The 27,500-nt window shown below is 38.9% G+C and overlaps 1 protein-coding gene across 1 annotated transcript in view; it reads right to left on the reverse strand.

Annotated features, from left to right (window-relative positions):
• The window catches only part of ANXA4 (annexin A4), a gene marked incomplete in the record, with an annotated part of 219,510 nt that overhangs the window by 98,362 nt on the left and 93,648 nt on the right, over positions 1-27,500 (reverse strand). The window contains 3 exon segments of the mRNA XM_044083017.1: positions 2,336-2,426; positions 4,200-4,313; positions 24,405-24,499. Coding sequence (XP_043938952.1) covers positions 2,336-2,426; positions 4,200-4,313; positions 24,405-24,499 — 300 coding nt within the window.

Here is a 27,500-nt window from a genome sequence, read left to right on the forward strand (position 1 = left end):
GATCAAAATTCTTCAGCAGTATATAGATTACAGTTTAAACAGTGCAAGACTTGCTTACAAGCATAAGAATTTAAATGTTTTGAAGTTTGTAAGGAATGGGAAATAAAATACAGTGGAGGGAGAGGGTGGAGAGGGTGGTTAGTCAGGGTTGCTACAGGGGCATAACCAGTGAGTTTTAAAGTGTTTTTTAAGTTTTTGTTTAAAGAGAGGCAAGGATGTGTTTAGAGTTAGTTCAGTGGGTAGGAGGTTCCAGTTTTTTCCTGCTGTGTTAGCAAACAGAGAGTCACCAGCCATGTTGTTAGACTTTATTATGGTTGCGAGGAGTTTGCTAGAAGAACATAGGGAATTCAGATTTTTAAAGGGGATAAGGAGATTGGAGAGTATAGGGGTGGTGTTAGGTTGATAAAATATTTTGTGGGCAATCGTGAGTTGGGAGATTGTCAGTTGGTTTTGGAATTCAAGCCAGTGTAGTTGCCAAAGATTCATACAGTGGTGGTTTCTAAAGGGATTGCCAGTGGCAAATCTGGCGATGTTATTGTAGGAAGTTGCTAGTTTGTTGAGATTATGTTTCTTTAGGTTGGTATAAATAGGTGAGGCATACAGAAGTGTAGAGATTAGATGGGAATGAGCAATCCTGGTTCTGGCTGCTGGAGTTAGGAAAGGTTTTATTTTATATAAAGAGCCTATTTTTCTGTTTACTGTTTTAATGGTGTTACTTATATGGTGATCAAATGTAAGGTTGTTATCAATGGTTATTCCTAACAGTTTAGTGGTAGAGTCAGGGAATATAAAAGTGCCATTATTGGAAGAGACTGAGAAATCTATGGGGGAGGACTTGGTAGTGGTGGTAAAGAGAAGGAGTTTGGTTTTTTTGGCATTAAGAAGGAGGCAGCGTTTTGTAAACCATGTTTCTACAGTGTTGTATATATACACATACATATATATATATATATATATATATATATATATATATATATATATATATATATATATATATATATATATATATATACACATACACACACACACACACACACACACACACACACACACACACACCTCCTTCAAGACATAGGAAAGACAAAACCTTGGCCTCCACTAGGTATCAAAAACCAACCCTGGGTTTTTTCATAAAATGGATATTTTGTGCTACACACAAAAGCAAGACAATCACCATATAACAAAATAAAACTATTAAGGTCCAAGTCAGAAATTCACAGATTAATGTTCTGGCATTTAGTCGAATCAATAACGGAATTAAAACCTAAAAGGCAATATTTTAAATACACAGACTTTTCAAGCTTGCTTGGGCCTTTCTTGAAGCAGGCTTTGGATTTCCATTGGAAGCTGGCTCCCCATATGAGAAACACACTGTCAGGATACAGCAATTTGAAAAAGATTTCTTATTACCAGAAGCATGGTTTCAGTCACTGCAACAAGAACAGTAATACAGAAAAACATGTTTCTGATCAGGCATCCAGTAAAACATGATCAACTAAGTGTCCCAGGGTTGGGAATGTCAATGCAGCAACATGCAAGACAACAAAAGATTTGCTTTTGTTTAATGTACTGGAAGGAACTATACTCACCTGAAAAACGAACTGCACTTACCTGAAAATTCAAAATGATCTGTTCCTACATTAAAATTCAACAGTGTGCAATATCTACAACTATGTTATTGTCAAAGCCTAAGCAAATGTTTATGTGAACAGTTCTGCATTCTGGTGTATGTTTACTTGTATAGTCTTGCCTCTTGAGGCTGGGATATGACTGAAAAGGGTCTTTAGGCAAGTTCATCTACCCAGTTAACAAGTGTTCAATAAACAAAAAAAAGGAGTTACACATACACTTTTTCTAAGTCACTACACAAATGTTTAAGGTACTGAATTAATACAGTTACAAATTTAAATTATTAAATTACAAAATAATTTTTCTTTAACATACACAATGTCATGCATGTGTGTGAACATGCTCCTTTACTTGCAGTTTCTGTATTTATGACTATAAAGTGCGAATTTAAATTTAATAGTGCAAGACTTTTTCCAACTTTGTTTTGAACTTCTTTGGAAGTCAACAAATGTCAAAACAGGGTAAAGCCTGATCACAAGAGTATTTTGTGTGCATGTACATGGGTGTTTTGGGGAAAGGGGAACAGAATCAAAGTCTGTTTCTTTGTTTTATCACACTTAAGTCCCACCCAGCTGTGTATATAAATACAAGCAGAAAGAGCTGCATGCATATATTAATGTAATGAGATGGGTCTGTTTAAGGAAAATTAAAAAAACTCTAAAAACGCCGGTTATGGTTTTAATAAGCAAACACTTATTACAAATACCTCTTTTGTAGATTGCATTAATGTGTTTGATTTCCTCATTTGTCCTGGATGCAAGGATCTCTATCAGGCATCTTTCATCAGTGCCGGCACCCTAGACAAACAAAGACGCTGAATTACAATCATGTATAACAAAAAGTAAACCAACTAGTATTTCCTGACTGTTTACCATCTGAAGCCAACAGCATTCAAGGCAAAACATACCTTCTATAAGAAATGCTTCCTCCAAGTGCACGGAGTCAGAATAATTTTTTCTTAAGTGGATCCATGCATGAATTAGAGCAAACATACTCAAGGTGTTGAATCAGAGTGGCTGACAGAAGTAAAATAAAAATCACACATTCTACCGAATTCCTGGTCTGGCTCTACTAAGCCAAGCACTGCATTTTTATAAAACTACCACCATATTAGCAACCAAAATAGAGTTATTGACAGTAATGCACAACATAGAACAGCAACAGATATGAAGTGCAACATACAGTTGTAGATTTGGAAATTAAAAAAAAACAAAAAAAAGCAAAAAAAAAAGTAAGAAGGGGTGGCCTCACTTTGAACAATAAATCGCATCCACGCAAGTGAGTTTCCTTGTTTATATGGCAGAAACCTCCCAATTCCAAACTCCAAGCAGCAGGCTCAGACTCTTAAAATAAATAAATAAATAAATAAATAAATAAATAATAATAAAAAGAGGGGTTCCACTACGAAGAACTACCGCTTCACAACCCACAGTTAAGTGAATCTCAAAATATGATAAATGGGAGATCAAGTCGTCAGTGATCAAAAGTCTTGAATGGCAGAAAAGGTTAGGTCACAGACTGAGTGCCATGGTAGAGCCAGACAAGAAACGTATGGTGATTTTTTTTTACCCCCATGTTAGTGAACATAGGTGTGTGCATGTTTGTGTGTGTATCTATAGTCTGTGGATGTTGGGGGGGTGGGCTTGTCCTGAGGGTGCAGGACTTGTTGTGCTGGAAAAAAAAAAAGTGTTGCTGCCTCAAGTTGACTTACCAAGGTTTCAGACACTAAGTTCACTTAAAGTGTCCTGGTAAAGGGGGATACAATTATTCATAGCAAATCCAATGCACACCCCATGCCACTCTGAGGAATTACCACTTTTCATACAACAAGACAAAAAAATAACCAATAAAGAAGACTCCAGCAGTAAGACCCATACATTCAAAACAGGAAAAAAGGAAAGAAGTAGAAAAGTCAGAGGTGGCATTGCTACTGAGGATTTGACACACTAGAGACTTCTGGCAATTATACAAGGAAATTGGAGCACCTTACTGAAAAACTCTCAGTGATTCAAAACAAGCAGCAAATGGAATGCAAGCCGTATCCAGTATCCGTAAACCTAGTAAATTAAAAATGGCTGAATAGGTGAAAATAAGAGTAAAGAAAGAAAAAAACAGAACGATTAACTTAAAGAAGAGATGTCCGAGAACATGACTCCCAAAATGTCTGAAACGGTGTCCCTGAAAACCATCATACAGCTAAACCACCTCTGCCCTTTCTTCAGTTATGCACCCTTGGATTTAACAGTTAGAGGGATGTGAAAGATTCCACCACCATAACCCACTCCCAACACACACAGACCTCGCAGCCTTTTACTATTTAGGTTTACTGATGTGGTTTACAACAAAATCATTTCAGAGGTTTTGGACTCTCTGAAATCACCGATGAGAATTCAAAATTAAATTCATATGATTAAAAGAAATGGAGTAATACAACCTTAAAAACACCAAGGCCTTCCAGAAACAAATAAATCAAAATTATAAGTTTATTACTGACATGCTGCTAAACCAGCAGCAAACATCGTTTTTCATTTTGATTCATCTGTATCAACTACCACACAGCAGTTTCAAACCTTCATTGCACGCTTCAGTTCGCCTGCATCATACACAGCTGAGGGCATCATCAGCCCAATGATGACTTGCTCAAATTTTCCGCTCAACTCAGACTTCAGTTCATCAACAAGGTCCTACAAGACAAAAAACAGAGCTACATTAAAAAAGAAAATTAGACAATAAAACATTTCAATTAGTATCCTAAAGACTGATCCATAACATTTTCTTAGTCACATTGCTAATTCAACAATTAACATCCTCAAGCATCACAACCTACCAAATGCTATTCTACTGCAATGACCACATCATCATTTCTAAAAAAAAAATAAATAAATAAATAAACAATAGCAGAAACCAAATTCTTTTAAGGCAAGTATTCTCAAAACTGTGTCAATGCAAGTATTCATGTGAAGGAAAATCATTAAAAGACTGCCCTAGACATCAACAAAGGATTACTGGTCTGTATACCACAAACTACCACATTACATTTAAAATAAATTAAAATATATGTAAGCTAAAACATGCAAGTAGAAACCCCCCCCCCCCGCCCAAAAAAAGGCTCAATGACTGAAGCCACTAGAACTTTACTCAAAAAGTGGCCCTTTCACCATTCATTTATTAAATATCCTTTTACACTGAAACATCACAGGAGAGAGCACCCCAGAAAAAAGTCTGGATATACCCATGAAAGCTGACTTCACAAACAAAAGCTACGGCTGCAGTGGAAACAGCAGACCCACACCAGTACCAGAACATAAAACAAAACAGACCACACTCCCAAGTAATATCTTAACTTGGGTCACTATATATATACTTCCACACAAAAAAGTCATCCAAATAACAATGCCACACATCTATGCATGGCATAAAGCCAGAGTCACACACAGAGTTCCCATCACCATGCTACAACTAAACTGGCATTAATGGGGACCGCTTTGCCCCCCCCCCCCCATGATGGTCTTTAATCCGTCAATATAGTCTATCACATCCTAAAGATACAGCTAGTCTGAATATGTTGTATAAGTTCTACCAAAAACTCACTCAATGTACTACCATACATGTTTTTCTTGGGTAAATAATCAAAAACTTAACAGAAAAGCTATAAAATATAATCTTGGAAATGTTCACTTCAGATAAAACTGATGGTTTATTTGCGTGCTCTTTTTGGCTCTGCAAGTGATCACTGGCGTGCATCCAAATCCTCTCCTTATTTACTATGTCTACTGGACCCACCTTAGCCTTCTCTTGGCTAAACCCGATCTATGCCTGGAGCCAGTAAGGAGACAGGGGATCTTGGTGCATCCTGTTAGGTGTTTTTTTGTTTTGTTTATGCCCTAAACGTTTTCCACCCCTTAGATATACTCATTATGCCCTTAGGATGGGCACACAATGGGACATGCTGAAATGTAGTCCTAAGTGCACATCCTCCCCACCACGACAGACATGCCCATCCTCCCATGCCAGCACATCAGACCTCAAGAACCACAGGTCAAACCCAAGTTTCTTGGACCACAGTCTGGACTTTGTCCCTCTGTATCATGGCATAGTTTCACAGACATGGTTTAATTACTGCAAAACTAAAGATTTATGTACAGAGTATCCAATTGTTCTGTTGCCTCATACGCTGCTGAAAGTGCATTCATATGCTACTCAAAGTGCATAAACTATGCTAAGGTCAACAGGGTGTCTTACTCTTGCCTCTAAAGGTGCACTACATATATATTTTTATTTACTTCAAATTTCAGAGACCATGATTGATTACCTGAACTGTAATGTGAGGAACACTCAGGAGACAGCAGTCCCAAAGTGTTAAAAAAAAAAAAAAAAGTTTTATACACACACACTTATAACCAATACCAATGCAACAAAATTCCAATGCACAAAATACAGACACCAAATAGAGACACTAGAGACATTCCAAACAGAATACAGGCAAAAAATCAAAATCACCCAAAAGACCAAACATTCTCCTTAAAAAAGAATACCATCAGATACAATGTGTCTGAACAGCATTAGGAAAACTGTTTTTCAGAAGGTGAGGTGCAGAGTTAAGGTCAACATATGATTAAAGTACAGAGGAGCTTCAACCTTCTGCACCACCTTACTCTTGTGTCCTAACACTAACTCTGCCCCCAACCTCAGCCCTGCAGCTACTCCTTATTCTAACTTCAATCCCTAAACACACACACACAGACACACAAATACCCATGCACAGCCATTGAGAAAGCAAGCCTTCACTAAAAATTAGCATTCAGTAAAATACTGCAGACTTATCTAGGTGGCTTGTTATTTGGTTTTAAAATATATAAAAAAAGATACTTAAGGTTTACCCCCCTCTCAAAAAACAAACAGAATGCAAAACTGTTAGCCAAATGGAAAATACCGAAATAGCAAACTACAAACATTTCTGCTAATGGCCTAAAGTTTATGAACTCTTTCTGCACACAAAAGGTCAAACCCTATAAAAGCAGGAATGTGCCATGGAGTTAATAATTTCTAAAGAGTCAGCAGCATGCACGACTATTTCATAAACATTCATAAACATTGTACAATCACTAGAAAAGCAAACCAGTTCTTCCTGGTTCCATTCCCACTCCTAAAAGAGGACAAAAAATGTAACTTCTTTGCAGACTATATCCCATAGTACTGTAATTAATTTTTTTCCAAATAAGGTTATTCAAAACAAATTTGCAATCTACAGGGAAATGTCCAGTTCCATACATGCAATGCTAAACATGAACATTTTGATTTGGTTATCATTACATTTGTAAATCTACATCTTTCAACTCTAATGTTAGAAAAATAAATGACAGATCACATATATAGTACTCGTGTATTAGTTTCCCAACATATCTTCTACTCCTTGATCTAATGCTCTAACTTTGGACTTGGGAGTACAAAGTGTTGGTCACAGTTCCACCAAAACAACCAGTCTGATATCCTAGTACTAATCTATGAACCCAACTGCCTTTGTGGACCATTTTAAGCTTAGCCAATTACCTCATGTGAGAATCAAACCCTACACCTTGTGCCTGTAAGGTAAACACCTTAACCATTATGACAATGAGCAGTCACATGTCTGGACTTAATAAAAAAGTAAGCAAACTTTTTTTCCTTTCTGTCTCATCTCCTCCCAAATAAAAATGGAAGGGCTGAGACAGTAAAGCACAGTGAATCTTTTAGGAAAGACTTGATTTCTTAAACAGTGAAATCATTAAGAAACACTTCTGTTTATTCTTTAGGTGAACAGGTCCAAGTACCATGTTCAGCAATAACCCAAGGCAAAAGCAAACAAAACATTTGGTACAACTTAATCAGGACTGTTAGGAGGAACACACACAGTTCTGCGAGTAAGGAAAACGGTATATATTCAGAAAACTCAATAAGCAGCCTCTGCATGTAGAGGGGTGAACACTTAAACCAGACAAAGCATTCAACTTAGTCCTAAACAAATACAAAAGGACACATCAGTTCTAACAGCCCCAAGATTATGCTATTCTGTTGGTTAAACACAGTATTTCTATCACACTGAGGCAGAAGCAATAACTGCAAATAAAATGGGGGAAATCCTTTATTAATCCACTCCATAATATAGGAACAGAGTAATCTGGAGGATTTCTCCCCGGGCCTCCGCTGAAAACAGGCTCTGTGGAACCTAGTCGGACTTTCCCGGTCAACAAATGATAAATAAAATAAAAATAAATAAAATAATTAAATCGGCTTCAATGTTAACTGCATCTTTACCAGAAACAACTTTTAGCGTTTCCTCATTTGTTTTGGACTCGTGCATATTCACGGGCTGTGGTCCTTGAGCCATGCAACCTTCTGGGTTGTGGACCACTGTAAAAAAATCTTTTTAGTTTAAAAAGAAACCCATTTTATCTTGCCATATACGTAACACAAGCAACAAGCTTGTTCAGGGAAGTCTAAACCTCATAACATATTGTACAAACAAAAAAAAAAACTAAAGGTAAAGGTAAATTATAATAAAATTAAAAGGACAACCCTGCAGACATTGTTCCAAATTATGTTGGCAAAAGTTGAGCTAAGTAAAAAAATAACTAAGGAAAAGACCCCAAATCGGGGTTACGTTTTAAATGCTGCCATTATTACTTTAGAAATTTTCAAAATTATTTTCAGTTTTAGGAGGAATGAAACAAAACTTTAAAAACATCAAGAGTGTCCCTACAAAACAGGGACAGCTGAGAGCCCGCTGCAGAGTATCAATCAGTGGAAGGAAGTAATTTAAATCATGATACCACATTTGCATAAAGTACAAACAATGCTGCATGTGGGAGAAAGTCACTTCAGCATTAAAGTGCATGGTAAGAAAGGAATGCGTTAAACATTGCATTCAGCACTAAATTGCATGGTAAGAAAGGAAAGAAATGTATAAAAAAGGTTAAGAATCATATATGAAAGAGACAAGTCCCATCCAGGAAATGTTCTTTACTTTCTGCCCAATGCTTGCAAGGGACAAGCCCTAGATCTCAGTGACAAAAAAAAAGTGTGTGGGGGGGGGGGGGGGGGGGGGCAGGTAATCAGTAATAAAAGAATTAGTTACACAAGTTTGTGTAATGATGTGGTGACCCAGAACAATGCAGGAGTCCTGTGGATGAGAAACTCCACAAGACAAGCATCTGGAGGTATGAGATGGAGTGCAAGTGTCCTACCATCACCTACCTCCTCTCCACTTAGCTATTTTCCTTTTTCACTTGAATCATTCCAAGTCCAACTACTTACTCCTCTCTTACTTCCACCTTCTCACTCTTCCTAGATCTATTTCCCCATAAATACTAATTTACAGACTTTGTTACCTCAGTTGTTAACATCCCACATGGATGCTGCTCATATGACATGCAGATACCTCCTTTAATTGTATTCTTCTCTTTCCTTCTTTTAAAATTCTCTAATGCAATACTTGGCTTTATCTGGGATTCTCTGTTGGAGGTTTTCGGCCTGGTCTCCCGCTGAAAATGGGCTATGCCCCATAGGACTTTCCCAGTAAGCAAAGGCAAAAACTCCATAAGACAACAGCTAATCAGCAGAGTTAACTGGGAAAATAATTCAGTTATGCTGGCTGTATTGGCAATTTATTTTTATTATTTACATTTGTTTACCGGGAAATTTCATCTGGACGCAGGTCCTTTTTCAGTGGATGCCCGGGGAGAAAAGCTCCACATCATATACATGATAAATAGAGGTACAAAGTTGCAGCAATAGTAAACATTACAGGTTGTTGGCTTTAATACAATAACAAGATATTATCTACAGTACATACAGTAAATGCTGCAAGTTAAGATAGTTTCTTGTTTATAATATAAGTAACAAAAGTTGTCAGACAAGATTTTAAAGTATGTAAAGACAACTAGCTAATTCTGACTATTGTTAGTAGTGGCGTTAGTATAGTTGGGCTATAGAAAGAGAATACTTAAGTAAATCCTGTAAACAGCTGTATTGTTTTCTTAACAAGGAGAAACAAACCATTCCAGTATGGAATGTAAGATTCTACTATTATGATGGCTCTATGATTATAGATAGCAAGAGAGTTTCAGACTTGGGAACCACTACAGGATCACCACTACAGCAAAATAAAAATTATTTTGGACATGCAATCAATTTTGTTGTTTCTGGGACTACCAAAAATATGTGGCCTCTTTACCCTAAAGTCCACAGGGATAGATTTCTCTTTTTGCACCAATCCAAGTCCACACAGGCATGCTCTCTCCCCCACCCATCTGTGGCTATAGCATCAAGGTCTGGGAAAAGAGTAGCAGGTAGCAGTGAAAAACTGTAGTAATAGTAACAGAACTGATAGTATTAGCAATACTCAAACTGGGTACCCACCCTGACACCAACATCTACCACGGCACTTTCCTAAAACAAATTGTATATATGCTTCTTCAGAATTTTTTCTGAGTATCATACAGTAACCTACAACATTCCTAATCACCAGTGAAGTTTCAAAAATCAGGCACACAAATCAAAACACCGATTCTGGACTGACCACCGAGGGCTTTTTCTGCTAAGCAGACCAAAGCATTAGATGTACTTCTCTCGTTCAACAGTTGCAAAAATGACTGATTCAGATGGATCAGTCATACAGCTTCAATACTGCCTGTCAGGTAAAGTTAATCTGAAGCGTTCTTCTGGGCAGGCATACCCTGGAACTTACAGTCTTGATACCATTTCCCTTCAACAGCCTGTTTAGTGATAACATCCATGCTTGGATTATAAGATCATATACAAAAGTCTGTCATTGTGGGGAACATTTGTGCTTGGCCTGACGCACATTATCTGCACGTCTTCTACCAAAACAAGACTATGACTATTAGCATTCCACCCAAGACCATACCCCTGGATCAAACTGGGGAATTCCCATCCCCAAATGGTTTGACATAAATTATCAAATACCACAACATATGGCGCCATTTACAGCTCATGTTTTTATCCGATAGTTTGGCACAAGGACTAAAGCTATGAGCTCCTAGAAGCTTTCGTACTACAGACCTGGACATTAACTCCTTAGTCTCCATTTGCCTACTGTGGGGTCTAAGGAAGTCACTTAACTAAACAATGCTCCCTGATCAGAAAAGAAAACAGACAAATGGCAAAGTTGGTCTACTGAGAACAGCACATGGTTTTCACAGCAGAATGCATTAAATAAGATTACTGAAGGTGGAAATAAGTCCCTTCTCATGTTAAAGAAATTAAGGGATACAACTCGAGAGGTTGTGTCAGGAACCTTAAACAGAGGTACTCAGAAATGGCAGAATAAATGCTTGTTTTATGGTCATATACGAATCTTTATTAATGTTTCTAGTATCAAAATTATTGTACCTGCTCCTAAGTACAATGACCCATCAATCAAAGGGCATTATGAATGAATAGACAACATTTACATAAGTCTTGTTGGGTTCATCCACATCCTATGGTCCAGGTTAGACAGAACAGCAAACAGCAACTATGAACGGTGGGAGCCTATGTGCATGTGGGAAGTGTGTGTGTGTGTGGGGGGGGGGGGGTCAGTTCCTTGATAATAAACTTCGCTTACTGGCCTAAAAATACACTTTTTGGTCCTCTGGTTAGCCAGTAATTGCAAGGTTGCTTGAAAAAACAAAAGTGTGAAACTGATCACAAGATCATAGCAGGTTACTAGGCTAATGGCCCTGGGGCCCTTACAAGCCTAGCCAAGAGTTTATCCCAAAAAATAAGAAACTTCAGTCAGCACCTGTCACCCCTATCAATGAGGGACACAGGTGGAACCCCTAGGACAGATTTGTGGTTTTCCATCAATGCATCAAGGTTGTGCTTGAAGTGCATCAGCGAGGTACTCTGACATGTATGGGAAGTCTACTGCAGAGACAGGGCAGCCTTTGGGAGACAAACCTCTCTCTCCAGCAGGTTTTGCTGATGTCACATATTACATTTAGGTCTTTTGAACGGGTAATGCGCAAGGAGTTAGACTTACAGTTATGGAGCATCTCTAGTAGGGTAAGGTCCGAGACTGCCTTGTAGGCGAAACACAGATCACCTCTGAGTAATCTGTACAATACAGAGTAGAGTGATAGTGATTTGAGACTGTCAGCATAGGGCAGGTGTTGGAGGCTGTGGATTCTCTTTGTGAGGCATTTCTGTGGCCTTTCCAGTTGCTGCAGATGTTTGGAGAGGTAGATGCCAAACGGGGCATTATACTCAATTATTGGCCTACTGAGGGAGGAGTATAGAGAAGTAATAACCTCCTTTTTCTGGATACGAGATGAACCAAGTAAAAGGCTTTTCGGACCACTGCAGCTACATGATGGTTAAATGCGAGACTATTGTCAACCTGAGTATCCAGGTCTCTCACCACAGGTTGCATGTTTAGGGGTTTGCCATTGATGTGGTAATCAATAGGGGCCATGCAGTAGGTCAACGTCATTTGGGAAGTCAATAAAAGCACCCAACTTACAGTTATCCGCAAACTTGGTCAGCCACAGGCCTTTTGCCTTTGTCTAGATCTCTGAGAAGTAGATGCCAAACAGTAGGGGTCCCAGGACAAATCCCTGGGAAATACAACTAGTAACAAGTCTGCAACAGGAGGTGAAGGCACCTATTTTGACCAGGTGGGTCCTGCTGTTGAGCCAATTGGCCACCCACCTGATGAGATAGGGCTTTATGCCAAGTTGTGTTAGCTTTTCAATGATGCCAGAGTGGGGGATTGTGTCAAAAGTCTTGGCCAAGTCAAGGTAAGCTGTATGTACCGACTTTCCCTCATCCAGGGCCTTGGTGACCATTTCAAGAAAGTCACCAAGGTTCAACAGGCAAGAGCTATCCTTGATGAATCCGAACTGGGTGGGGTCAAGTGCTTGGAGATTGCCTAGGTCCATGTTTATGAGATCCATAATAATATGCTTCATGGCTTTACAGATCAGACTTGTCAAACTAATGGGGTGATAGTTTCCAGGGTCAGTAGTGACACCAGCTTTGTGCAAAGGGATGACAATGGCAGTTCTCCACTCTGCTGGAATGAGGCCTGTACTTGTGCTGTGGCTGAATAGGGTGCTCAATGGTGAGCCCAATTTTTGCTGGAGATAGAATCCTAGGCTGTATTCTGCACCATCAGGTCCCAGGTAAGCAGTATTCTTTGCCTTGGATAGAGCCTTTAAACACTTGATCTATGGAGATGTGAGATGTGGGATAATTATCGGGGATGTCCAAAGGGCCTTTGAGAGGGACAGGGAGGTGATATTTGCACTGAACCTATCTGCTAGCAGGTTGGCAAAGTCAACAGGATCAGTGTAAGCGATACAAAGTACTAATTCAGAACAAACCTGGGCTTTGCCACAGAGGTTCCCGACATAACTGAAAAAAGCTTTGTGGTTTCCCTTTGTTTTGCAGGCTAGTTTTGATTCATAATTGTCTTTGGAGGTTTTCACTAGTGATCCAATTTGCTTGTTGAGGCTAAAGAGGACGTTTTCCCAATTTAGAATTTGTTCATTTTTACACTTGGCCAACAGTTTTCCTTTTGTTGTAAAGCCTGTTGATAGAGGATGTCCAGACAGGTTTGTGTTTCCTTGAGAAACAGGTTTTAGTTCTCTTGGGTATGGTTGAGTCCATGCAGTCATACAGGTGCTTATATACTGCACTGTCAAACTGTTCAGCATAGCTGTCTGCATCCTCTGAGGGGGACAGTGGTGTGAAGCTACTGATGACCTCCCTTAGGAGGTTGTAGCCAGCTTTTGAGAGTTTTTTTTAGCCTGGTTATGGCTGGAGGGGGGTAGAAACTTCAAATTAGACAGACCACTGATCTGATATCACCAGGGAAGAACATAGTATGGGAGTGGTGCAGTGGTTGCCCATGTTGGTGAGAACCAAGTCCAGAATGTTACCTCCCCCTTGAGGGGGATGAGACGAGCTGGTCTAGTGCATTACAACTGATGAGAATAAAAAAATCATTAGGCAAACGCATTAGTGCTGTAACAGTTCACCCAGTCTATGGTGGGGTAGTTGATGTCACCAAGGATCAGGGTGTTAGGTGATACCTTGATGGAGTCAAGTACATCCAGGTAAGAGGAGTGGGTGTCTTGAGTCATGAGTCATGGAAGGGGTTCTATAGCTTGCTATAACTTGGATGGGTGTCTTGCCAACTGTATTATAGTTCCAGTGCGTCATGCTAGCAAACCAGTCTGGAGGTGAGCCTGTCCTTAATGAAGACAGAGACACCACCACCCTTAGTGTTCCCAACCTCATTTTGGGATCAGGATGTGTGGAATGAGGTGGAGCCTGTTAAGGCAGGGGTGTTCTCTGCAGCCCTGAACCAAGTACCTGTGACTGCACAGATGTCAGCATCTTCCAGTGTGAGGAGAGCCTCCAGTGAGTGCATTTTCAGGTTAAGGCTGCAAGCTTTAAGCAACATGACCTTCAGTTTGCTTTTTGACAGATCTTTTATGCTGGAAGATTTGTCTTTGGGACATTTACTAATAAAAGGCACACTGGAGGAGGCAAGAGCCTTGGCCAGGATCCGAAATCCCAGGATGACAGGTGGAGGCCATCTCTGACAAAGCATCGAGGCCCGTCAAGCATGTCATCCCAAGGAGATAGATACTGGATCCCTTTGGAATGAAATCAGAAACTAAGCCAATTGTTGAAGTCTATTTTTTTGCTCGTATTGTGGTATTCTAGGTGAAGGTAGGATACTGCTTAGAGCTAGGGTCATACCTGCCTGGGACACAAACTCTGACAGTTCAGGCATGTCTCTTCACATAGTCCAGAGAGATATGTCTCAAGTCATTCACACCAACATGGACAATAAGAGTCATACTTGTACTTCTTGTAGAGAGACTCAAGTGCGTGCATGATGTGGTGGTTTCTGTCACCAGACAGACAAATGACCATGACCTTTCTCCTTGTCGAGCCTGGTGAGGGGGGCATCAGTGTGTCTTGCTGTTGGTTTACTGCTATGCCTTACGGGCTGTGTTTGTGAGACACTGGTGTGCTGTCTGCGGTGTGTGATGTGTTTGGTATTGTGGGTGGAATGTTTGCGAGTGTGTTTTGGAGGTCTCTGCTGTTTAGGTAAGTTTTTATTGAGGACCTCTGCATAGGTGTGCATGTGTGTTTGGCAATGTGGTGTGAGTGTTATGGTGTTTGTGCTGGCAGTCTTCTCTTTGTCAGGAGTACAGACTGTGCCAAGAGACAGCATGGACACAAGGTTACTTATGTAGATGCATTTCTCGCAAGTAGAAGAATTAGGTTCTAGAAGAGGGCTGTCAGTAAACATGAGGCAGTTGCTACACTGTCTCAGTATGCCCATGTCAACCAAGCTGGCAGAAGAAACTGATGGGAATTGTCCAAACAGTGTTCCCAATACTTGGGCGGGCGGACTTCTAGAGACAGGGTTTTGATTAAGGTTTGCCCACAAGAGTGTAGACAGCAAAAACCTTCTTAAATGTAAAATAACTGGCCTGAAGCACAAGTGCCAAAACCAAAAATGAGATGGTTAGAACAGCAGACAAATTTAATTAGGCTACTAACAAGAAGTAATAAATGCAGCAGAATAAAAACACTTGAACTCTTAATAGCACACAGCAAAGCAAAATTAGGTAATAAAGCAACAGGAAGAACACAATTACAGTAAAAGTAGCTGAATCAAGTGCTAAACTTTTTTTAGGTGGAGAGGAGGAAACAGAAGATTGTTAAAGATTAAGAAACTAGGAAGGTTGGCCTTCAGAAATACTCCTTCTGTACACAGCAGACTGAGCTGATAATATGGGTCCGGAAGGAGTGTCCAAAAATCAAAGAAGCAAGCAGGTAGTCCTTCCTAAATGATCTCGCTGCACTTAGAGTGATCAAATGAGATGGGAACAGGAGGAGTAACCAAAAATCAGCAAGGGCAGGCAATTCAAAGCCACCAAGTTTAAGAGTACAACAACTGGGTGGGAGGATGGCAAAAAACACAAAATACAGACAGAGGCCAGCAATAAACAATGACGCAAACAAATAAATGCAGTACAGTTTTGTTAACTATCACGGAAACAGATAAAAGTGCAAAAAAATTACACTTATATCACCTTGGCGTGTCCAGATGTTTATAGCATCAAACACAGTCAGGTAATCAGTTCTGCTATATCAGCTCTGTGTACTCAGCCCACCAAGGAGTTCGCTACTAGTCAACACCTCTGTGTTTATCTGATTGCCTGAAGGTCTATTTTTTCTGTTGTACTTCTGGTAAAAGACATAAATCTCTGTGAAATTGTGCTCAGTAGCAGAGCTGACACAGCAGGACTATTTACCTAGCTGTGTTTACCAAGCTTATACAAGTATACTTTTCTGCACTTGATCTGTTTCAATGATATTTGACAAAACTGTACTGTATTTATTTGCTTCACTGTTTATTGTTGGCCTCTATCTGCATTGTGTGTTTTTGACACCCTCCCACCCAATTGTTGTTAGAATCTTACAAGTAAAGAAATATTTCCATGGAGAATTTGGAAAGAAAATTAATGCATGAATAAAGGCCCAGGGTACTGAATCCTGAGGGTGGTACAAGACAACTCGGGGAATTTAGGATGATACAACAGTGGTCAGGTTATATTTCTCAGACGCGCTTCTAAATACAGAAAAGCCTTATTTATGAATAACTTTTCAGCATCTTTTCCCCGACAGAAAAGCAAAATATTAAACCACCAGTTTTCAGACTGCCATAAAGGGAATGCATTATGGTACATTTTTAATCAAAATTAGAATCATTAGTGACTTGGGCTCAGGCTCCTGAACAAATCACACTCTATCACTAGTACAAAGTGTAAGAAACTTTGTCCTTGGGAATCACTATGTGCTCAATGAAAACTCCGATTGTAAAAACATTTTTGCAGAAGTTATAGGAGGGTAATACAAGAAGTAATTCCATCTTGAATATTTTATACAAGCGTAAGGGCTGCATTAAACCATACACTGAATTCCCACTGGCAAAAGTTGGGGAGTTTAACCCAGACTGACAGATAGGGGTCCTGTGTCAACATATCACTACCAATTAAAAATGTTAAGAATATTTTTCAGGTCATTTTAATACTCCCTAACTTAGAGATTGCTTCTTGATGTTCTAAATACATGTTGGAAGACTGGCTACATACATCTACAAGATGTCCTAAGTTAGACCCATTTCACATGAAAGGACAAAAAGGTGTGCAGGATATGGGGTCCAAGTAAGTCGCTTGGTGTCCCACTACCTGATGAAATCCCACTCAAGCTAGACTCTCTGCGGGGAATCTTAACAGAAACATCCATGGAAATAAACAAATCTGCCATTACTGAAGGACTAGCACAACTCAGTGCATGGGTATTACTTCATACAATTATCAATGTAAGCAAATAAAGGCACATTCTCACGAAGGCTTCATCACATAATAGAAGTATTCATGAATAACCAAAGTGTATATCACTCCGTACAAACATTAATAAAACAGTAAGGCAAATACAAAAAATATATACAGAAGTTAAACATTCATTTCATAGTCCTTCTAATAGAACCATAAGCATACATCGTTGTGAAACAATTTAAAAACAATTTACTGATCTACGTTAAAACGCTTATCATATAAATAAAATTCAAGCCTACACTTACTAATATAAAATCATCAGGTCTTGAAAGAAACAAATAAACCATGCTCCTTCTTCAACTTTCAGACCGCTACGCTAACAAACAACGGGACCACGTTGCTCCTGAAAATGTCGTCACCGTGAACTTAAAGGCGACGAAAATCAGGAGTCAGACAGTTAGTACTCAAGCTCTATAGTGGATGATTCCACATAAAACAGGGAAGAATACAGCTTACATTCAAAACCCCTCTTTCTACCGGAAAATACAGTCAGGAGACAGACAGTTAATATGTATGGTGGATGTTTCCACATCGGACAGGATATATACCATACATTAAAAATCACTACTCCTGTAAAAGACATCCTAAATAAGACAGACCATTCCAGGGACTGAGGAAAAAATAAAAATGATAATATTACAACGGAACTAAACAGGGCTCATATACTTTAAATACTCTGAATAACAGTGTGTATGAGGCATGCTGGCGTTAACATCGCCTAAACTTACTACAACTTCGCACATAAGACCTAGACATGTCATAGACCAAAGCGGTCATATCAAATTAATATTGATCTCCGTGACATCACACCTAACAGTGCGGTAATTCTCTAGGGGTGCTATATCCCAGGATCTCAGCGCTGATTAAATATATATACATATGTATACATAGAACTGAGCCACAGCTCTATAGGTGTGTGGGTATAAATGTCACTTAAGTATAAACACAAAGGGCAAATGGTGAGGAGTGAAGGGAAAGGAAAACAAAAGAATAAAGGGGAACAAGGAAAGAAAAAGAAAGGGTGAAGGGAGGGGGATGGGACCAAAGGAAAAGGTAAGGGAGGGACAAGAAAGGTGGGGGTGTGGGAGGAAAATGTGTGTACATGCTCCCAACGTACAAAGATGAGAGACCAGAACGGCCTGTAGTCATCATACAACATGGGATGATCTATGAATTCTACTGTTTTGGTACATGTAGTCTCCTTTTCCTAAGGAAAGGCCTAACCTGTACTTTGTCATTCAGGCCTGGGTAAAGCTCTGCCCTCAATCGTATGATCCATTTCATCTCATTCTCAAGGGTAAAATTGACAATATCCCCTCCTCTCTTATTCGGTATAATCTTCTGAATGACAAAAAATTTAAAAGAATGGCTAGTCCCTCTCTCTTTATGATGTTTTGCCAAAGCATTTACCACTGAGGCTGTCCTAATGTGGTAGAGATGTTCCCTGATGCGTTCTCTAAGTGACCTGTTGGTTTTCCCCACATAGAACGCTTGACATGCTTCACAGGTTGCCATGTATACAATATTAGAGCTTTCACATGATGTCTCAGTATAAAAACTAAAACTCCGCTGAGTGGTGGGATGAATAAAGCTCACTGTGTCATTAATAAACAGACACTGATTACATTTGCCACACGGTGTTGTATTCGTTAACTGTATGTTAAGTCTCTCTGTACCTAAATTGTTCCTCGGTTTACACAATATCCTCTTTAAATTGGGTTGATTTGTATATGTGATACTTGGACATGACCCCACTATCTCCTTTATATCAGGATCTAACAACAGTAAATCCCAGTGTTTCCCCATAATTTGTTTCAGATCCATTGAATCTTTAGTGTAAAACATGGAAGCTCTGCTCTTATTTGGGTTTGGAGGACTGTTCAATACTACAGTTGGTAAAGGCTCAGAATAGTATGGTTTAGCCCTGGTGTTTCTAAGGCTTTCAACATTTACTGCAGTACATTCAAAAGTACTTTCATTATAACCCCTTTTTATAAATCTTGCCTTCAAACCTTTTAGTTCATCTACATATCCTTCATTGGTAGGATTCAACCTGGAGGCCCTCATTATCTGGCCTTTCATTACATTATCGAACACATACTTAGGATGCATGCTATCTCTATGTAGAATAGTGTTCCTGAAACATAACTTCCTATGCACATTTGTGTTAAGTAGCCCATTACTGAGTCTATTGATGCTCACATCCAAATATGAGATGTGGTCTACTGAGTAGTTTAAAGTAAACCTAAGAAATTCAGCTGAACTATTCATACATTCAACAAAATTCGACAATGCCTCTCTGTCACCCCTCCAGATGAAAAAAAGGTCATCAACAAACCTACGGTAAAAACCAACCTGTTCCTGAAACTGCCGTGTATCAAAGAGAAATGTCTCTTCCCAACGTGCCATGACAAGGTTGGCGTAGCTATTGGCACATGACGTGCCCATAGCTACGCCATCCTTCTGTAGGAAAATATCATCTCCAAACATAAAAATGTTATTGAATAAAACTGTTTCTAGAAATAGAGCAATAAGTTCTATTTTGACCAGAGTGAAGTCAGAATGATTTTTAAGGTATTCTTGTATATATTGTACACCTAAATCATTGGGGATTACAGTAAAAAGACTCACAACATCAAGCGTTACTAAGATGTAGTGGGCATCATCCTCTAATTGTTTCATATAGTCATATAAATCCAAAAGGAACTGCTTGCTATCTCTAAGTATAAACTTATTTTTATTGACCAGTGGCCTAAGGTGATATTCAATGTAGATGGAAAAGGGTTCAGTCACCCAGCCTTGCCCGGCTACAATTGGCCTCATCGGAGGGTCAATGGCCGATTTGTGGACTTTAGGAAGTCCTTGTATTATAGGGATGAGGGGGTTATTTACTTTAAAATAGTCATATAATTCCTTCATGATACTATCAGAAGCTAATAGCTCATCGAGCATATAATGAATCTGTAGGGTCTTCTCTTTAACCACGTCCATCTCTATCTTTAGATATGAGGAAGTCTCTCCCAAAAGGGTTCCCATTCTTCTATTATAATCCAATGAATCCATAAGGACAATTGGTCCCCCTTTTTCTGCTGGTCTTACAACAAGGGTGGCATCATATTTTAGGTCCTTAAGTGCTTGTCTATGATTAAAACTTAGATTCTGTTTGTACGTGACATTCCTTGTCTTCTCTAAATGACCATAGATATCATTCTCTGTTATCTTAGAATATACATCCAACAGTGGATGTAACTGAGGGATGTAAACACTATTGCTTCTAAACCTGCTGATTTCCTGTCTCTCCGGAGTGTTACCAAAATCAAGTTTCAACTGAATATTCCTTACAAACATTTTAATATCAATAATAGAGTCAGCAACATTACCCCTCCTAGTGGGTATAAAACTAAGACCCTTGTTGAGAACATCTCTCTCATATTTGTTTAGAACTTTGTTGGATAGATTCACGATCAGCGAATCGTCTTCTCCCACATTCTTTTCAGGGTAGGCCCTTGTTGTTCCCCTCCTGATCCTTTCCTCTTTTGTCTGCCCCTGCTCATAGATCTTGTCCTCCCTTGGTGTTGTTTCTGGATTATAATAGAAGAATGGGAACCCTTTTGGGAGAGACTTCCTCATATCTAAAGATAGAGATGGACGTGGTTAAAGAGAAGACCCTACAGATTCATTATATGCTCGATGAGCTATTAGCTTCTGATAGTATCATGAAGGAATTATATGACTATTTTAAAGTAAATAACCCCCTCATCCCTATAATACAAGGACTTCCTAAAGTCCACAAATCGGCCATTGACCCTCCGATGAGGCCAATTGTAGCCGGGCAAGGCTGGGTGACTGAACCCTTTTCCATCTACATTGAATATCACCTTAGGCCACTGGTCAATAAAAATAAGTTTATACTTAGAGATAGCAAGCAGTTCCTTTTGGATTTATATGACTATATGAAACAATTAGAGGATGATGCCCACTACATCTTAGTAACGCTTGATGTTGTGAGTCTTTTTACTGTAATCCCCAATGATTTAGGTGTACAATATATACAAGAATACCTTAAAAATCATTCTGACTTCACTCTGGTCAAAATAGAACTTATTGCTCTATTTCTAGAAACAGTTTTATTCAATAACATTTTTATGTTTGGAGATGATATTTTCCTACAGAAGGATGGCGTAGCTATGGGCACGTCATGTGCCAATAGCTACGCCAACCTTGTCATGGCACGTTGGGAAGAGACATTTCTCTTTGATACACGGCAGTTTCAGGAACAGGTTGGTTTTTACCGTAGGTTTGTTGATGACCTTTTTTTCATCTGGAGGGGTGACAGAGAGGCATTGTCGAATTTTGTTGAATGTATGAATAGTTCAACTGAATTTCTTAGGTTTACTTTAAACTACTCAGTAGACCACATCTCATATTTGGATGTGAGCATCAATAGACTCAGTAATGGGCTACTTAACACAAATGTGCATAGGAAGTTATGTTTCAGGAACACTATTCTACATAGAGATAGCATGCATCCTAAGTATGTGTTCGATAATGTAATGAAAGGCCAGATAATGAGGGCCTCCAGGTTGAATCCTACCAATGAAGGATATGTAGATGAACTAAAAGGTTTGAAGGCAAGATTTATAAAAAGGGGTTATAATGAAAGTACTTTTGAATGTACTGCAGTAAATGTTGAAAGCCTTAGAAACACCAGGGCTAAACCATACTATTCTGAGCCTTTACCAACTGTAGTATTGAACAGTCCTCCAAACCCAAATAAGAGCAGAGCTTCCATGTTTTACACTAAAGATTCAATGGATCTGAAACAAATTATGGGGAAACACTGGGATTTACTGTTGTTAGATCCTGATATAAAGGAGATAGTGGGGTCATGTCCAAGTATCACATATACAAATCAACCCAATTTAAAGAGGATATTGTGTAAACCGAGGAACAATTTAGGTACAGAGAGACTTAACATACAGTTAACGAATACAACACCGTGTGGCAAATGTAATCAGTGTCTGTTTATTAATGACACAGTGAGCTTTATTCATCCCACCACTCAGCGGAGTTTTAGTTTTTATACTGAGACATCATGTGAAAGCTCTAATATTGTATACATGGCAACCTGTGAAGCATGTCAAGCGTTCTATGTGGGGAAAACCAACAGGTCACTTAGAGAACGCATCAGGGAACATCTCTACCACATTAGGACAGCCTCAGTGGTAAATGCTTTGGCAAAACATCATAAAGAGAGAGGGACTAGCCATTCTTTTAAATTTTTTGTCATTCAGAAGATTATACCGAATAAGAGAGGAGGGGATATTGTCAATTTTACCCTTGAGAATGAGATGAAATGGATCATAAGATTGAGGGCAGAGCTTTACCCAGGCCTGAATGACAAAGTACAGGTTAGGCCTTTCCTTAGGAAAAGGAGACTACATGTACCAAAACAGTAGAATTCATAGATCATCCCATGTCGTATGATGACTACAGGCCGTTCTGGTCTCTCATCTTTGTACGTTGGGAGCATGTACACACATTTTCCTCCTACACCCCCACCTTTCTTGTTCCTCCCTTACCTTTTCCTTTGGTCCCATCCCCCTCCCTTCACCCTTTCTTTTTCTTTCCTTGTTCCCCTTTATTCTTTTGTTTTCCTTTCCCTTCACTCCTCACCATTTGCCCTTTGTGTTTATACTTAAGTGACATTTATACCCACACACCTATAGAGCTGTGGCTCAGTTCTATGTATACATATGTATATATATTTAATCAGCGCTGAGATCCTGGGATATAGCACCCCTAGAGAATTACCGCACTGTTAGGTGTGATGTCACGGAGATCAATATTAATTTGATATGACCGCTTTGGTCTATGACATGTCTAGGTCTTATGTGCGAAGTTGTAGTAAGTTTAGGCGATGTTAACGCCAGCATGCCTCATACACACTGTTATTCAGAGTATTTAAAGTATATGAGCCCTGTTTAGTTCCGTTGTAATATTATCATTTTTATTTTTTCCTCAGTCCCTGGAATGGTCTGTCTTATTTAGGATGTCTTTTACAGGAGTAGTGATTTTTAATGTATGGTATATATCCTGTCCGATGTGGAAACATCCACCATACATATTAACTGTCTGTCTCCTGACTGTATTTTCCGGTAGAAAGAGGGGTTTTGAATGTAAGCTGTATTCTTCCCTGTTTTATGTGGAATCATCCACTATAGAGCTTGAGTACTAACTGTCTGACTCCTGATTTTCGTCGCCTTTAAGTTCACGGTGACGACATTTTCAGGAGCAACGTGGTCCCGTTGTTTGTTAGCGTAGCGGTCTGAAAGTTGAAGAAGGAGCATGGTTTATTTGTTTCTTTCAAGACCTGATGATTTTATATTAGTAAGTGTAGGCTTGAATTTTATTTATATGATAAGCGTTTTAACGTAGATCAGTAAATTGTTTTTAAATTGTTTCACAACGATGTATGCTTATGGTTCTATTAGAAGGACTATGAAATGAATGTTTAACTTCTGTATATATTTTTTGTATTTGCCTTACTGTTTTATTAATGTTTGTACGGAGTGATATACACTTTGGTTATTCATGAATACTTCTATTATGTGATGAAGCGGTCTGCATTGTATGAATGCGTTTTGCAGGGGATTGACTGTTTTTATTTTTAGTTAATTGTATATGTGCTATGACGTTTTTAACCAATGGGGGGACGGGATATGCTTTAAAAGTAACTGTTTGAGTTTTTATTAATGTAATACAGTCTGAAGAAGCCGCATGGCGAAAGCGCTCACTGTGATTAAAGGATTTGTTGCTCCACATTGCTAGAGTTAGCGTGGTGATTTTCGTTTGGAAGTTTTGTTCTTTGAAGAGTGGACTAAGTGAAAGGTTCCCTTTCACTTTACAAAAACAGTTGGTGTATCCTGTGTCAGTTTTGGTGTTTGGCCGCTCCACACCAGCTTCCGTTGCTGTTTGGATTATTCATTTTATTTTTGCTGGTGTGACATCCTACGTTCGGGGGTAACATTTGATTTAATTTTACATTCTCACGAAGGACTACTATTTGGTATACATTACAATACATAAACATGAGCTTTAAATGAATCACAATTGTATGTGTTGGCATCTATGCACATGCTTATATTGGTTTACCAACTAAATTTAAATCTCAGTGTTCCATTCCACGTTCCATATTCAAATGTCCAGTCAAATATCTGGAAAATATCCGACTGCTGTACCTATATCCTTCACTGATTTGTTACTCTTACAGCATCTTTTTAGCTGGTTTCTTTAATAAAGATAAATAAAAACAATGTATATGATTAGACTCTGCCAGTTATTTTATTAATAAATAAAGAAGCTTACCTTGCCAAACAAAGACTTGTAAGCAATTTTTATCTCCTGCCTCTGTCCAATGCTCCTCCTGGAGACAACATCCGTGATGGCATCTTCGTCAGTTCCTAAGAGCAAAAGAAACAGTCACTCAGTCTGCAGCAAAGACAATAAAACACGTGCTCAAGATTCACATCGTGAAAATGTTGATAAACTTTCAAGCAAGCAGAAACTGACCATTTACCAATAACATGGACAGTGCACAGTGTTAAATATGGAATTTCTTAAATTTTTTTCATGTAGGTGTTTGAAAATGCTCACAGACCGTGATGCAAGAAAAATATCAATACAGTACTTATAGGACCTCATGTATAGTGTGTTGGTCACCTTTGCCACAAGTAGCAACTGGCTTTTGTTAATGTGTTACCTTTAAAAGTGGTAAAGAAGTGCATGGGCACAAACAGAAAAATCTTCCATGGTATAAGGCAAAACAGAAAGGTGCAATAAAGCAACCTGTTTCGGAAGGACAACACAGGCAGTGCATTTTTCTGATGCCAACCCATTTATAACCACGTATTAAAAAAAAGTATTTTTTTACTTTCGTTTCAAACATAAAAGCATAGTAAAGCACATGGAAACAAACGACACAATCAATCAGTACACATAAAAACAAATGCATAATTACACAAGTTCCTGCAGCCACAGATGGAAAGCACATGGTCATATCTTCAGTCCAGTGTCACACGAAGGATTTCCTTTGTGGACAAACTTGTATTTTACCTTTAAGACAGTTCAAGTTGGTGTACTGAACAGAGAGCCTGTGTTGCTGATACAGCATACTAATAAACATACCCTGCATAGGAAGACGTCTTCTTATTTACACTCTAATTTTAACCTACTAAGGTGCTATTTCGTGGTCTCTTTTCAACTTACATAGGACCCTAATACTATCTCAGTTAAGGTATTTAACAGCAGCATCTCTTACATAGATTAAGCACATAAGCATAAGAGATGCACACCAAAGACAATCATGGTATCACAAACTCTGAACGAGTGCTGTAGTTGACATAAGGGATAACTGTCATGAGGGAGTCCTCCCACGTTTATTTCTTGTATGTTTCTAGCTTATCATACTTTTCCTAATGCATCTGGCTGCCCATTTTTTAACCTGCTGCTCCAAAATTCCTGAAGATTATACCTCAGCAACCAATACTGCTCTTAAAAGAAAGTCTATCCAGTCATTAATAATTAAATCCTTTTCAGCCTTCATTCTCTTACCCATGCCACAGCAATGACTGTTTTTTCAGCTTTTGACAGTAGATAGCATAATATTCTAGTGACCACAATCCTGAGCTCCAGCATTTTATATACAAGCCAGATCATGTTCTTCCTAGTCAGTTTCTCCGTCCACAGAATTTCACTTGATACTCCCCAGTACTGGTTACGGACACAGCAGTACAAAAGAATTTACAGCAGCATGTTCTGACATCAGAGTACAATGGTGTCTTTCTGCTCTTATTGGTCAACAACCTCACATTTCTGATATTTTTTCTTAAATACCAGTACTTATTGCACTAAACTTTATGTTCATAAGCTAGCTTTCTTAATAGGCCATTCTAAGTCTAGACAATATCCTTCCAAAAGGTGAGGATCAAACACTGTACGTTTTGCTTCTGAGTAAAAACATCTTAACCATTACACCAGCACTCAATCATTAAGAGTTCCATAATGTACCACTACTGGGTACTTCAGGATTCAGGGTGGAGTCGACTTTACTGTTACCATACATAACTTCTTAAGGTGTCTAGTCAGAAAGTTTTATGTGATGAAACTTTCAAAGTCCAAGCAGCTCTGCTTATGACACCTAGTGGGTGCATTAGGTGTTGCACCTGAAGAGAACCCATCTGCTGAGTACACACTGCCCTACAATGCTATCACTGGAGAAATCCAACAGAATAGCATGTAGAAGGGATACATGCTTTCATGTGGTCTGGCAGACATAGTTGATCTCATGAGAGCTGCTGAGGGGGTTATAAGTGCCAAAGGTCAGTGAGAGGAGGTCTGTCTAGCCCAATGACTGGCATGCTCCCTTCCAACTGATTTTTACCTCTCACAAGGGACAGGACTTCTGAGCTCAAACGGTTTAATGACTAGACAGTACAACTCTCACCCAAGGGGTGGTAAAGGCCCTACTCTCCACATCGAACAGGGAAGCCAGTGATCTCAGAGCCCTCATCTGGCCAGAATCTAGTGTGATTCCATACTGTGAGGGAGCTTGGTGAGCTGTTACCCCAGGGGCAGAGTTAAAAGAAAAAAAAATATATCAAAACCCATGCCTTGCTCAAGCTCCAAACCAACTTATTTTTGTAAATATACACACACACACACACACACACACACACACACACACACACACACACCTCAACTAAAACATTTAAAGTAGCTCTTTTCACAGCAGTTTCTCTCCATACCTTGTACTCGGACCTTTCCTATTACATTCTTCTTCCACATTATACTTGCAATTAACATTTAAATAAGACTATGAATTCCCTGATAAAATATGAGCTACATATTATTCAATTAAATTCTGCCTTCACAGCCAAATTAAGCAAAATATACATTCAGCACACAACTGAGGTCATTCAGGCTTTAAACAAACTTCAACAGAAAATAAATTGAAACAGGACAAGTGTTTTGGCAAAATGCCTTCTACTGGGTCTAATGACCTACCAAATTGAGCAAATATTTAAATCCACAGCAAAAATTAACCAGTCAGAAAGAAAATGTCCTAATCCTCCCCTTTCAAAGCATCTAACCTTGAATTCATTATTTAAGCCATTATTAAAAGTATGATATTATATTTAGTATTACGAGTTGGTCTGTGAACATAACCACTTTATTACATGTTTGAGACATCTTGGCATCCATGTTGAGAAATACATAATTTGGAGTTACGATCATCTAGCTATTCATAATTTTTTTTATAGTGCATGGAGATTTATTTCTCCTTGTATTAGTAGTTTGAGTGAAATTGGAAAAGAATAAAAAATGAAGTGTTTTGCTGGCATTAACAGTCGGTAAGCACTAGTAAGTTTGGTCAAATGGAGAGCAATGCATATCATGGATATT

The sequence above is a fragment of the Protopterus annectens genome, chromosome 9.part0 (genome assembly GCF_019279795.1).
Source record: "Protopterus annectens isolate FY-2018-M chromosome 9.part0, PAN1.0, whole genome shotgun sequence".
Lineage (NCBI taxonomy): Eukaryota > Metazoa > Chordata > Ceratodontiformes > Protopteridae > Protopterus > Protopterus annectens.